Consider the following 14274-nt stretch of genomic DNA (forward strand, 5'->3'; position numbering starts at 1 on the left):
GGCAATAATGCACTCGACATTGTTCTATAGTATAGAACAATGTCAAGCAGCTTAAATCAATCTTTGCTTAAGGATTTAAATACAAAAAAAGAACACGGCGAACGGCTGCTTCCAGTCAACTTTATTTTTCACACTTCCACCACCAGAGCGCAGCACACACACCGATTCCCGCACTTCCTGGTTCACAGGTCATGCTCAACCCGCCCCACATAGCTGGCCAAACACATGCCACGAACGCCAGCATGTACATATGAAAAACTGTGATTATTGCAAGCGATAAAAAGATATCTGAATACAACACAATTAAATACATGTATTTGTACGCTTGTGTCTTCGTTGGAATAGGTGTGTATGCTATGTCAGTTGGTTCTTCTGTTGCAGGCATGTGTTTGGCCAGCTATGTGGGGCGGGTTGAGCATGACCTGTGAACCAGGAAGTGCGGGAATCGGTGTGTGTGCTGCGCTCTGGTGGTGGAAGTGTGAAAAATAAAGTTGACTGGAAGCAGCCGTTCGTCGTGTTCTTTTTTGGTATTGAAATCCTTAAGCAAAGATTGATTTAAGCTGCTTTTGTATCGATATAAGCAGACCAAATTGGCTGGCGGGAGATGAAAAGGGCATCGTAGTAACCGGATTATCATAATAACCGGGTATCTACTAACGGAACTAATTATATCATAAAAGACTAGAAATTTGCCGGGAAATGAAAATAGTATCGTAATAAGTAGTAATTCGTTATAACCGATATCGATATAACGAGACTTTACTGTATTGTGTTGATTGATTTCCAGGATGAATGGAGACATGTGCGACTTGGTGATGTTGGAACTGGGCACTGCTGTTAATGTGTTAAGGTAGGAATACAGTTTCAACTTTTAACGCAATTAAAAACATTTGTTACATCTATAACGTGTTATTTTTGACAACCCCGATATTAATTTTGATTTAATTGTGGCTCAGGCTTCTCCCATTTCTAACGCAGCCCAGGCGAAAGTGCAAAGATAAGCGTCGGAAGCCATCAAAAAAAATTGATGTAGTTAACCACATTTCCACAAATCTGAGTTTGATCAAACGTGCAGTCAGAAGGAAAGCTAGTTTCATCCCTACATGCTGGACACGCTTCAGTAATCCTTCCACAGGTCTAAAATAGGAATGGAGCCAATGCCGGCCTCTGTATTTCTCTACGCTGCCCTTATAAGGAGCATCAAACACTTTCACAAGTTCAAAGCCAAAAAATAAAAAATAAAAAAGTAACCTCTGACTGTGTCGATATTCCTAGTCTTCGAGGCAGCAGGTCTGTAACTGAATGCTACGACACATTTGTATGACCCTCTGTCGAGCTGCATCCCTCAGGGATATGCAGCTTTTTCTGAAGACGGGGGACAGAGCAAGTTGAGAAAAAAAACAACAAAAAAAAAACAAAGAAAAGACAGCAGGGAAATGGCAAAGCAATACATTCTGTCCTTCCGATGTCCAATGCATTCATCAATTTGAAACCGAATTCAAGAAGGGAAATGTGATAGAAAATCATTAAGGTAGAAAATACACGGATTCAAATGACTTGCTTGAGGCAACGGGTGATTGCTTTGGTGGCGGCGGGGTCCAGCAGTGAGTTGGAGCTACATAGTGAGCATTCTCTGCAGGCTGCAAACTGCTAATTACTTATTAATGAGTAGAAGAGGAAAGTCTATGCTTTCACAGTAAACACTAGTAAATAGGCCAAGTGAGTAAAAAGGGGCTGAAAAAAAGAGTAATGATAAATCGGGTAAAAGGGAGGGCGAGTTGACTGTCGTGGCAATTTAGACAATGATGGACATCTGAGAAAATAGTCTTCCGAGATTTGGACAGCGAGGAAGATAAAACACAGCAGATGTTATTTTGGTCTTGCTATAGAGAGCAGCGTTTCTCAGAGACGACCTGAAGAATTTGGGAGTACAAAGAATGGAGTGATCTACCAACACTCCTGACCTCAACCAATACGGGATCAGCTCGTTACGTATTTCCGGACTATAAGTCGCACTTTTTTTCATAGGTTGGCTGTTCCTGCGACTTATACTCCAGAGCGACTTATAAATGAAAAAAAACTGTATATGTTACATAAACGGGCTGCACGGCGACCGAGTGGTTAGCGCACAGGCCATACAGCAAGGAGACCTGGGTTCAATCCCACCCTCGGCCATCTCTGTGTGGAGTTTGCATGTTCTCCCCGTGCATGCGTGGGTTTTCTCCGGGTACTCCGGTTTCCTCCCACATTCCAAAAACATGCTAGGTTAATTAGCGACTCCAAATTGTCCATAGGTATGAATGTGAGTGTGAATGGTTGTTTGTCTATATGTGCCCTGTGATTGGCTGGCCACCAGTGCAGGTTGAACCCCGCCTCTCGCCCGAAGACAGCTGGGATAGGCTCCAGGACCCACGTGACCCTCGTGAGGGTAAGCGGATAAGAGGATAGAACTTGCCTTCCAAGAAAGTAGTTTGTAAAATAAATCACCCGCAAAAAATGCGACTTTTCATCCAGAAAATCCGGTATGTAGTCCAGCATCGGCGGTGATGATTTGGCATGTTAATAAATACCTCCGGGTAGCTGCTTGTGTCAAAGGAAACGAGCAAAATACACTTTCAGCCCAAACCTTTCCTGTAAACCATATTTTTGTGAAGGAAAAGTACACAAGAAGCACTATGTCTTGTTTACATACTGTATCATTTTAACACCAAGTACCCTCAGCTATTTCAATCTTTACAGCCAACCCACTCATACAGAAGCCCTGTTCACCTGAAGTCTACTCAAAAGTGCAACACCTGATGCTGAGATGCTTCCAGGCTGAGCCAGCCAGACACAGGCTACCTCATACCTTCAGCGCTGCGATATTAGATATTCATTTGCATTCATCAGCAAAACCCTCCGCTCCCCAGGGGAATCTGCGGGAACATGTAGGATTGTTTAGTCAAAAAATTGCAGTACAGCTGGGGAAATTTATCGTTTGAAAAGCCAGTTAATTTGTTCAGTAGGAAATGGTGTTTTCATTTGCATGTTGAATGAGGAATAGCTTGGAGAACCCTTTCCAACCTGTTACGCCATTCTCTCCGAAGCTAATGAGGCAGGGAGTAGGGAATTACAGATTCCGGAGGGAGCCTTTAGCATGATAAACACAGCGTGACATTACAGTTGGCATAGAGCAGGTCCAGGCGTGTCATGAATCCCAGTCTCACTATACTGTATGTGCACACACCAGCCTGCAAATTTCAGTTGCATGTGTGTGGGCATGCCCCCCCCTCACCCCTGACGGAAACCAAAGCCCATAATTATATTCCCAATAATTACATTTGTTTGTATTAGATCAAATACAGCCAATTAACCACAAAGCCGGAGAGAAAATTGCTAATGGGCTAACCTTTGGCCAACTATGATGATTTTCCAGTGTAAATACCGACTGGCTATTCATAAGCAATTGCAGTCTCGGTTTTTTTATGGTATTACCCTATAACTGATTTCCAAGAATTATGATTGTGTTATAATTGTGTCTTGATGCAACAGAGGCAAATATGAGTGTGCTCAACTATAGGTTGGTTTCTTGGTATGAAACTCATGCACGTTATATTTGCCAGATTGTTGCCATGATGCATTTTTTTTATTTATATCACAAAATTCAAGACAAAAGTCAAGTTATTCAATTTACAACAGGATAGCACAGAGAACAAGGCTAAATACCTGACTGCAAGACTTTAACAGTTATTCAGCGATACACAATAGCATAAAGGACATACCTGGGAGGCTGGCTAGGCTAAATTACCACAACAAGACAGTGAATCCGACAAGCAAGTTATCGGAGACTGAGTTTACCAATGCCCCCGCCTTGGTTTATGACAGTCAGTATGAATTAACACTTAAAAACATGTTATATTCTATAGGTAAATATTTTTTTAATATATGAGTAACACCTGAGGGCCACACAGTCAAAAGATCTGGATGACCTGGGGTCGAATCCCTGTTGTGCGTGTAGTTCTCCTCATGCATGTGTGGGTTTTCTCTTCCTCCCACATTCCAAAAGCATGTATGTTCGGTTATCCATTCATTCATTTTCTACTGTTTCTCCTCACAAGGGTTGCGGGGGTTGTTGGAGCCTATCCCAGCTGTCTTCGGGCGAGAGGCGGTGTACACCCTGGAACCAATCACACCAATCACATATAGACAAACAACCATTCACACTCACATTCATACCTATGGACAATTTGGAGTCGCCAATTAACATAGCATGTTTTTGGAATGTGGGAGGAAACCGGAGTACCCGGAGAAAACCCACGCATGCACGGGGAGAACATGCAAACTCCACACAGAGATGGCCGAGGGTGGGATTGAACTCGGGTTTCCTTGCTGTGAGGTCTGCGCGCTAACCACTCGACCGCCGTGCAGCCCATGTTCGGTTAATTTATTTTTATTTTATTTTCCCCATAGACGATCATATGAATCTGAAGAAACAACTATTAATTCTCATCACGACGAAAAAAAATAAGAAGACGAGGTCGATAATTGTGGCTGACTTGATGGGCAGAGACCAGAGGCCATTAATTCAGCTCGACCATCTCAGTCTTCATTTGTCACCAGTAACACAGAGGAGGAGAAGGAGATGCATCAGTGGGAGTGAAAAGACAATTGAGATGGGATGGGAGTGGCTCCAAACAACATACTGTAAATAGTTAATGATGCCTTCACTGCTGGGAAAACAAACAAACAAAAAAAACATCCAGCACAGCCACTTGCAAAGTAAGCTGTCAATGGTCACAGCCTCTCCAGTCACACTCCGGAAAAGGGAATGAAGTAAAATAAAACTCAAAGTCCCTTCCGTTGGACGGAGAACATCATGTATGAGTACACACGAGTGCACCCCCACCTCCTGTGATACTGCGTATGAAGCAGTGCCAACATTCAGATCATCCCAGGGATTCAGGCCACGTATACAGTTAAACCCGAAAGATTCATGACCTGATCAGATTTGGAGATTCAGACAACTGGAACCACTGTACCAGTTTGGTAAGCTTGCCGGATGCTAATGAAATACAGTAGTTCTGGTTGGGTTTTAAGGCTGTGCTCTGCCAAGGGACCTTCTAAATGGCTTTTGGGTGCCACGGACATGGCTGTAGCGAAAATACGACCATCTAAGCTCCCATGGCAGGGACTGTGATAAACACACTCCGAACGGTAGGACTTCATGGGAGTTCATCATCACTCGAGTGAGAGAAACAGCAATGAGGCTTTTTTTTTGGCAGATTTCCTGCTCATCCAGGGTTGACAAATTGCAGTGGCACTGTGTCACAGCCCCACTTTGAGGACACTTACAGTTTCATCTCCCATGATTCAGATCTCAGGCAAACAGGAAGCCCAGCAGAAATAGGCCTTACGCCTCTATTTGCATCAAACAACACACGGCAATTAAAGTCTCGCTGAATAATGTTTCATGCGAGGCATTTCTCCATGAATCAATGACTTGACACTTTTGTGTGGAATCACTTCAAATAGACTTGTACTCAGACTGGAAAAATGCAAAGTGAGTCGGGATGCGTACCGCAACTTGGTATCATAATCGGACTGAAAAACTAAGTGGTGCTCTGTGCCTCATTTCCGTGCTTAATTTGACTCAGCCAGCTGCAACAAGTGCTTGAAGGTGATATTCTTCAGGTAACATCTTGTAGCAATGCAACAGAACACAGTCTGACGCTCCTTATAAAATACACCGCCGACGTTAACGCACCAACAGCAGCGTTCACTGCAAACACGGTAAACACAACACTTCCTCATTATCCACTAATGGTGACTGAGGTGGATTCACGACCATGGGAATTCTGATCAACATGACAACACAGCATGTCACCAGACTGACGTATCAACTATCAACTTCTGCTGGAATTGAGCAGAATGTATGCAGTTCTAGAACTATGAAAACATGCGCCGTTCTTGCACATTCCCTATGTTCTCTGTCACTGCTAGTTTTTTCCCGTGATAATTATGACAAATTGTTGTGTTTTCTTTTTTATTTCATATCATTGAAATCATTACTTTAGCTCCATTATTGAAATACAGTCACCCCCCGCTGAATTTCATGGCTTCGAAAATATATGAATAAATCGTCCTACTTTGCGGTTCAATTTGGCCTATTAGTGAAAATATTGAAGCAAATTGTATTTTTTGCCTAAATTGGGCCTTTTCAAGCATAAAAATGACTTAAAGGGGACCTATTATGCTCATTTTTCGACCCTTTGTATTGAGTTGTGGTCTCCTATAGAGCAGCGAAACACAATAACCCGCACAAAAACTCCAACTGTATTTCCTTTGATTTGTACTTCCTCCCACTGTTTTAATTTGTTCCACCCACTGCGCTGTGATTGGTCCCATGCCTAAAGTGGTTCCTAAGCATGAACAATGAAAGGAAGTCCACCCCTTTGTGATCTCACAAAGGAACGGTTATACCACACCTTTTCAAACCGAGCATTTTGAGCTATCCTAAACTTCTTTTAGGGCTGACTTCCAAATGCGTGTAGTCTTGTGTATGTCCTAAAATACTTATTTACTCTTATTATGTCTACTATATTGGGTATAAGTTGGCTATGCTGGAACTACAAAAATGTTTAATCTGTGAATAAGGAATCCTGCTCATTACCCATCCACTCATTACAGTTGGGTACAGGGCCAATTAACCACAATAAAAGACCAATTATTGTATTTCAATTACTATTGTGTTCAACTTGCAAGTTATATAATTCTGTCAAAATAAAAAGATATTGTTGTTTAACAAAATTGGTGTGTTTTGGATTTTTAAAGTACGGGTTCGAAGGTCACTTAAGCATCTGCACCGTTTCAAAAGTACTCTTGTTTAGACTTCATTTGCAACACTACTTAAATTGCTTCAGTCGCTAAATGACCCAAATAAACAAACGGCGCTGGACAAGTGGTGTCATGGAAAGGTTTCCTGCAATCGAGAGCGTTCTGTGGCAAATCAAAGGCTTAACATGCATACATATTCTAATCTCTAAAGCCACATACTAATCCATGAATTTGCCCACTGCTGATAAAACGGATGAAATGTACTGCAGTATTTTTAAATTAAAACATCCTGTGGTAAAAAAAAGCTACGAAGCAGACGTTTGATTCATTTCCGTATGTTTGACCAGTTAAGTTTTCATAGTAAAGGATTAGCAAAATAACCAGATGATTACCAACCCCAGAGCTGCAAGGCCATACCGCTCGTAGAAAGGAGTAAATACACAACCTCAACACTGACAACTTTCCTGTATGCCAGTGTACAACCTGATTAGTTTCACTGTTGCTGAGTCATTTTACATGAGTAATAGCAATATCATTCAGCGCATCAGTGATTCTCTTCTCTCGGAAATGAGTTGCAACCACACAATTTCACCCACTGATGACAGTTTGAAGACTGTAAATGTCACTAGGCTGGGCTAGTGACACACATTTGTTTTTCCCCCTACTGCTCAACTATTTTTTTAATTGTGTGATTTATGATTTGTTTTGTAAATGGGTTTGAAGGAAGCATTGTTAAGGTGGGCATACACTTTACGATTAAAGTGTTTTGTTTTGGGTTTTTTTCCCCCTCACACCGGACGACTTAATGATCCAAAAAGGAAACAAACTGAACCTTTGGCTAGCTGCTGTTTCACTTCCTGTTGTGTGTGTTGGTGACAGGAGTGTGAGTTGAAAAATGCTGTTAACTGTCAAAACTAGTAAAGAAGAAGACAAGCTTCCGGCTACGAACAACGCTCCCTGTGCTGAAAACTCAAACAAAGAGACCGTCCAACATAGTCTTAGTCATCACTTTTACCTCGATTGTAGTGTACCTCGAAACTCGGATGCCCCAAAGGAGGACATTAGCATTTTGTACAACCACATTCATCATGTGTCACATTAAACAAGAACTTTTTTGTGATGCCTTAAAAAAAAGGAACCATAAAGCAGCAGTGAGGTTTCACTGTACATTGCAGCACGAATGATTCAGCTCAAAAGGGAGTCGGACTTGGGATCGGACTTGAAACAGGCTTAATTGAAACAGCTTGTCAGAATTGCTCACCTAAGGGTGAAGATCTGCACAGAAGAAAGTGTGGACAGAGCCAGAAACGCTGAGACGGTTTCTCTCTGACGGATGGGTTTGGAGGGCACCATGACCAAAAAGTTGCTGTCAAGCTTCAGCTCCGATAGCGGCTGGAAGAGCCTGACGCTCCCGATGCGTTGCATGGCTGTGTGCCCGGCAGAGTACCCCATCGGGCCGTGCTGCTCCGTGCGAATGGTGCTGCCTTTCCTGGAGTCCTCGGCATTACAGTCCCCACTGTTGGTGGTTTGAACCATGTAATAGAGCTCCACAGGGGTTCCCTGGGCCTGCTCGGACACTCTCTGCCGACCTGGCCTGACAGTGGGTGGGCTGAACCAGCTGGCAAGAGGCTCCAGTTCCGCAACACAAATCCCGAGTTCACCTTTCAGCCTACATGTCCCCCGCACCTCTTGGGTCTCGTGGAAGGCGAACATCCTGATGCAGGGCAGCTTTTGGATGGCGCTGTAGTCATCCCAGTCCCGCCCTCCTATGTAGAACAACACTTGGACCTTGGGCCAGCTGGGCTGGATTCTCTCATTGATGATATAAGTGTGAACCTTCCAGTTGAATGTAAAGAGAGGAGACAGTGACGCCGATGTTGGCTCTGATGGTGAATTGAAAGTGTGCTGGTTGAACGGCCCAGGCTGCGTTTGCAGCATCTCCAGCGGGACGGGCTGTTGGACCGATAGCGGCCCATAGCTAGCATTGACAAAGGGCGTGTGGCGAGCCTGGTGGATGAAGAAGGACTCAGTGCGGGCCTGCAGGCTGGAATTCCTCATTAAATCCTGGTTTGCCTCCTGTAGGAAAAAAGCTGACTCAGCATTAAGGATCCGGTAGCTGACAGGCAGATAGATTGGCATCGGGGTGTACCTCTGCAGACCCTCCAGGATCACCTTGCTGTCTACCACTGAAACACAAAGACACACAAACACAACAGAGGTTATCTATTGTTCCTTTTTTCCTAGGAAGAGAAAAAGATGATGCAAGACATCCTTTTTACGGCGATTTTACCTAAAACAGTCGTTTTCTAATCTTATCAGCAAAGCCCCAGCCAGCCATGAAATTACAGCGTAATGTGAGAATAAGAGAAACTAACTAACTTCAGTTTGAATCTGACCCTCTAGAACGGATTACTGACCCAAACCGAGGTTCCAGTGTACAACCGTCTGTGAGGGAGTTTGGCGAAGATTCTAAAAAAAAAAGCTCAAATCAGTAGTCTAGTTTGTGGGAGCTGCTGTTTTGGTTAGCAACAGCATTCAACTGATTCAATACATCACATGTAACAGAACAAAGGCCACCGTTTGAGGTATTTGATGAAGTACAATGCAAGAAATCACAAGAGCTTCAAGGGAGTGTCTCACGGCTTGTGAATTGTTAATTTGTTGCTCCGGTCCTGCAATAACTGGGTTACCTTAACACACCGGACACCTAGTTTGCCTGTTGGTCTGCGTGCTGCTGTGCTCTTGAACAACTTTGCTGACGAAATCTCTCTTCTTAGTCTTACATTTTCGGAAATACAGTAAAGTCTCGTTATATCGATATTGTCGGGAGTCGGAAAAAATATCGATATAACCGGACTGTCGATATATCCGATCCTGCACCGAACTGCATTAAAAGTGGGCAATAATGCACTCGACATTGTTCTATAGTAAGAACATTGTTCTATAGTATAGAACAATGTCGAGCAGCTTAAATCAATCTTTGCTTAAGGATTTCAATACCAAAAAAGAACACGGCGAACGGCTGCTTCCAGTCAACTTTATTTTTCACACTTCCACCACCAGAGCACAGCACACACCGATTCCCGCACTTCCTGGTTCACAGGTCATGCTCAACCCGCCCCACATAGCTGGCCAAACACATGCCTGCAACAGAAGAACCAACTGCGTTCGTGGTTTCTCTCGTGTGTATAGAATCTATACACACGAGAGAAACCACGAACGCCAGCATGTACATATGAAAAACAGTGATTATTGCAAGCGATAAAAAGATATCTGAATACAACACAATTAAATACATGTATTTGTACGCTTGTGTCTTCGTTGGAATAGGTGTGTATGCTATGTCAGTTGGTTCTTCTGTTGCAGGCATGTGTTTGGCCAGCTATGTGGGGCGGGTTGAGCGTGACCTGTGAACCAGGAAGTGTGGGAATTGGTGTGTGTGCTGTGCTCTGGTGGTGGAAGTGTGAAAAATAAAGTTGACTGGAAGCAGCCGTTCGCCGTGTTCTTTTTTGGTATTGAAATCCTTAAGCAAAGATTGATTTAAGCTGCTTTTGTATCGATATAAGCAGACCAAATTGGCTGGCGGGAGATGAAAAGGGCATCGTAGTAACCGGATTATCATAATAACCGGGTATCGTACTAACGGAACTAATTATATCATAAAAGACTAGAAATTTGCCGGGAAATGAAAATAGTATCGTAATAAGCAGTACTTCGATATAACCGATATCGATATAACGAGACTTTACTGTAAATGGTTTGACTTCGATATTTTCATCTCATTTCAAATTATCTGCAAACTGTATTTGTATATAACTCTGGGTAAAATTGTTGATTTGTTAATACTTGGGTTGTTTATATTGTTTATTTTTTATATTGTGTATTTTGTACTGCTTAACTGATTCTGTACTGCAAATTTCCCCACTGAGGGACGAATAAAGGCATATCTTATCTTATCTTATTTTATATGTTTTGTTCGTCTTCATGACACTTTTTTTTTTTTTTTTTTTACCAATGTGACTTATACTCCAGAGTCCACAAACAACTGACATGATTTCACGGGACTCCTTCCGCCGTATTCTGCAGCTGGATCAATATCTGAACTTTCTGCGTTTGCTTCAAACTTTCAATTTAGGGTGTAATGAATCAGCCAAGCCTTTTTTGGGGGTGGGGGGGGTGAATTATTACACAGGACGGGGTTCTGATTGAAGGAGCAAGAAAAGCTTCAATTTATTGCCAAATAAATGCACAAATAATGACAATACGGCCTTTGTTTCAGTCACAGCTTTGAAAAGTGTTGGCTTTCAGCATGATAAACAGGCCCAGAGCTGAACCTAATTACAGACCTCCAATTCAATAAAAGAATATGCATCAGTAACACAAGTCTGGCGCGAGTGACAAAGCCATGGAAATAATAAGCATGAGTCATAAACACAAATTAGCTGAACTCATTCGGAACCTTCACATTTGCATTCATGGCGGTGCTCTTTCTTCCAGGTTCCCCTGGTATTAAAGTCCATCCCTGATGGGTGGGAGCACCTGCCGATAAAAAAGACCTTCAGTCAGACAGAACGCGGTGAGTGATGTCTGTTTGGAGTTTGATGCCCCTGATTTGAAAATGACAAAATGGGGCTCGATGTCAAGGGAGCGGGCAGGTCTGGTTGGTGCTGGATCGTGCTTGTGGTGTTGGGAGATGATTTCCCCATCGCTCCGTTTCTCCAGGGGTATGTGACACACTGTCCTACTTACTATGGCACACATGAAAGTAAATACCTCTTTAGAACTCGAAAAAAAAGTCACATTTTGCAACTCCAGATTTTGCCCCCTTCATGACACCGGTGGAGTTGTTGTAAATAACACACGGGCAAAGCCGGTGTGATTTGCAGTCGCGAGTTATCCTTGGATTTCGTGTCAGCAGCTACTGTACTTGTAAATCATGTATGCTGCCGGACTGCTTCTGCAAATGAAAAAGGAAATGATTTGTGGAGATAAGTTAACCCCCTGCTGTAAATCTGGGCTGTAAAACTCTTGCAAGGAGAGGATTGCTGGGTACCGACAGCGCTTGTCACGATGCGGGCAGAGGTGGGTGATCACATATAAAACATGCGCGTGACCTGGTCTGACTGCGTAGTTTGTCAGATGTTGCTAATCTTGGTTAGCATCATTAATCCGTTCCGCAAGGTTGAACTATAAACAAAACAATAAGTTTCTATTTGAAATAATGCAAATCATTTATTCATTTTCTACTGGAGCCTACCCCAGCTGTCTTTGGGCGAGAGGCGGGGTACGCCCTGGGCTGGTGGCCAGCCAATCACAGGGCACATATAGACAAACAACCATTCACACTCACATTCATACCTATGGACAATTTGGAGTGCGCGGAGAAAACCCACCTAACATGATTCGACTCAAACAAACTCACTTTCATTCATTCATTCATTTAATTCAGACGTGTGCCATATTGTACATATGTTGTACACGTATCTTTGCAAACCAAGGCAAAATTGTGGTTCACTAACCAGAGCGAACTCTAACTGAGGTTCCACTGTATCTCTTAGCTTATTCATTCATTCATTCATTTTCTACCGCTTATCCTCAAAAGGGGTGCGGGGGGTGCTGGGGGGTACACCCTGGACTGGTGGCCAGCCAATCACAGGGCACATATAGACAAACAACCATTCACACTCACATTCATACCTATGGACAATTTGGAGTTGCCAATTAACCTAGCAAACCCGAGTACCCGGAGAACACCCACGCATGCACGGGGGGAACATGCATACTCCACAAAGAGATGGCGAAGGGTGGAATTGAACCCTGGTCTCCTAGCTGCACGCTAACCACAGGACCGCCTTGCAGCCTCATGCAAATCAAATTTCAGAAAACCAAAAATGTGACCGCATAGTTTTCTAATTACAGCTTCACTCGCAGAAAATAATTTGAAATGCATAGAAATCCAGAAACTGTGGATTCGCACTTCAACTTCTGCAGTTGCATTGCAGCTCTCCCCAAGAGAGCGGTGTTTGACTTCAAATCCAGTCACCTGTTCTCCTCCCTGGAGACGGAGGTAGAAATATAATCCCTTCATCTCACCCAGCCTCTCCTCATCTCATCCTGTTGTTATCCCTCCACCATGTGTGCGTCTTACAACCACTCCCTGATCAAATATTTTAAGTTGGCCCAACTTTCTTCACCGTATTCTCTAAACAGGTTTGATATGCCGGGAGACGTGATCAAGGTAAAAGCACGGAGGCGACCGGTGACAGCAGACGGGGATAAAAGGAGTTTAAAAGTTGTTAGAATTGGATGGTGTGAAGACTTGACGCGAGACGCATCAACAGATGATGTGCGCATCGCTCACGCCTCCAGCGATGGCGGATCACTCAACAATTAAGACTTGTTTTCTTGTGGAGACAATGCAGCCTTGGCAGCCATTGCTCAGTTCACCGCTTGTGAGTCAGAGGCGGATAGTGATGTCTGTAATCTTCTCCTGGTAATAATCACACCAGGTTGGACACATTTAAAAGCCAATATAGCATTTTTCAGCAACAACAAGAGCAAATAAAAGATGTTGCATTATTTGCACGGTGATTGTTTTGGTCTATACGAAAACTATTCACCTCAATTGCTCCGTTTTGTGGGCCAGACGTTACTGTTGTTGTTATTTATGTATTTAGATTTAAAACAAGGCTACTAGAAATTAGCATGACAACCTTATTTGGGGGATGCACGGCGGTCAAGTGGTTAGCGTGCAGACCTCACAGCTATAGGAGACCCGAGTTTAATCCCACCCTCGGCCATTTCTGTGTGGAGTTTTCACCGTGCATGCGTGGGTTTTCTCCGGGTACTCCGGTTTCCTCCCACATTCCAAAAACATGCTAGGTTAATTGGCCACTCCAAATTGTCCATAGGTATGAATGTGAGTGTGAATGGTTGTTTGTCTATATGTGCCCTGTGATTGGCTGGCCACCAGTCCAGACAGCTGGGATAGGCTCCAGCACCCCCGCGACCCTCGTGAGGATAAGTGGTAGAAAATGAATAAATGACACCAGTTTCAGTAGGATCTCAAACACATCTAAAGTTGGACAATAAACGCATCATCTCACCGACGTTTCCTCAGCCTTCTATGAGGCTTCCTACCATTGATGTGTCCTCCCCATAGAGCAGGTGTCTCAAACTCAATTTACCTGGGGGCCACTGGAGCTAGGGTCTGGGCAAGGCTGGGCCACATTTATTAAAAACAGAAAAATATACAAACTTTTTCAGTGCTTTGGTTCCAATTTTCTGCAATAAAAGCTCTGATAAAACATTCCACTGTTCTCAAATATCTTAGTTTTTTATTTTTCTGCACAAAATAAGATGAAAAAATAAATAAACAAATCAAGAAAGAATAAGGAAAATCAATCAATCAGTAATAAATAAATATAATAATAATAATAAAACTGCAAATAATAAAAACTT

At 43.1% G+C, this 14274-nt stretch overlaps 1 protein-coding gene across 2 annotated transcripts in view; it reads right to left on the reverse strand.

Annotated features, from left to right (window-relative positions):
• Positions 1-14274, reverse strand: part of LOC131106846 (transmembrane protein 132C) — a 148671-nt gene that overhangs the window by 74373 nt on the left and 60024 nt on the right. Inside the window, exons 3-4 of one of the 2 annotated variants that reach the window (XM_058056315.2) lie at positions 8963-8999; positions 8075-8889 (exon numbers count right to left, since the gene is read on the reverse strand). In XM_058056315.2, coding sequence (XP_057912298.2) covers positions 8075-8871 — 797 coding nt within the window. In that variant the 5' untranslated portion in view covers positions 8872-8889; positions 8963-8999. Of the gene's footprint in view, positions 1-8074; positions 9000-14274 lie in introns of both variants that reach the window. The other variant, XM_058056307.2, reaches the window with a different exon arrangement.

The sequence above is a fragment of the Doryrhamphus excisus genome, linkage group LG10, assembly GCF_037039965.1.
Source record: "Doryrhamphus excisus strain RoL-2023G ecotype Guam linkage group LG10, RoL_Dexc_Guam_v1.1, whole genome shotgun sequence".
Lineage (NCBI taxonomy): Eukaryota > Metazoa > Chordata > Actinopteri > Syngnathiformes > Syngnathidae > Doryrhamphus > Doryrhamphus excisus.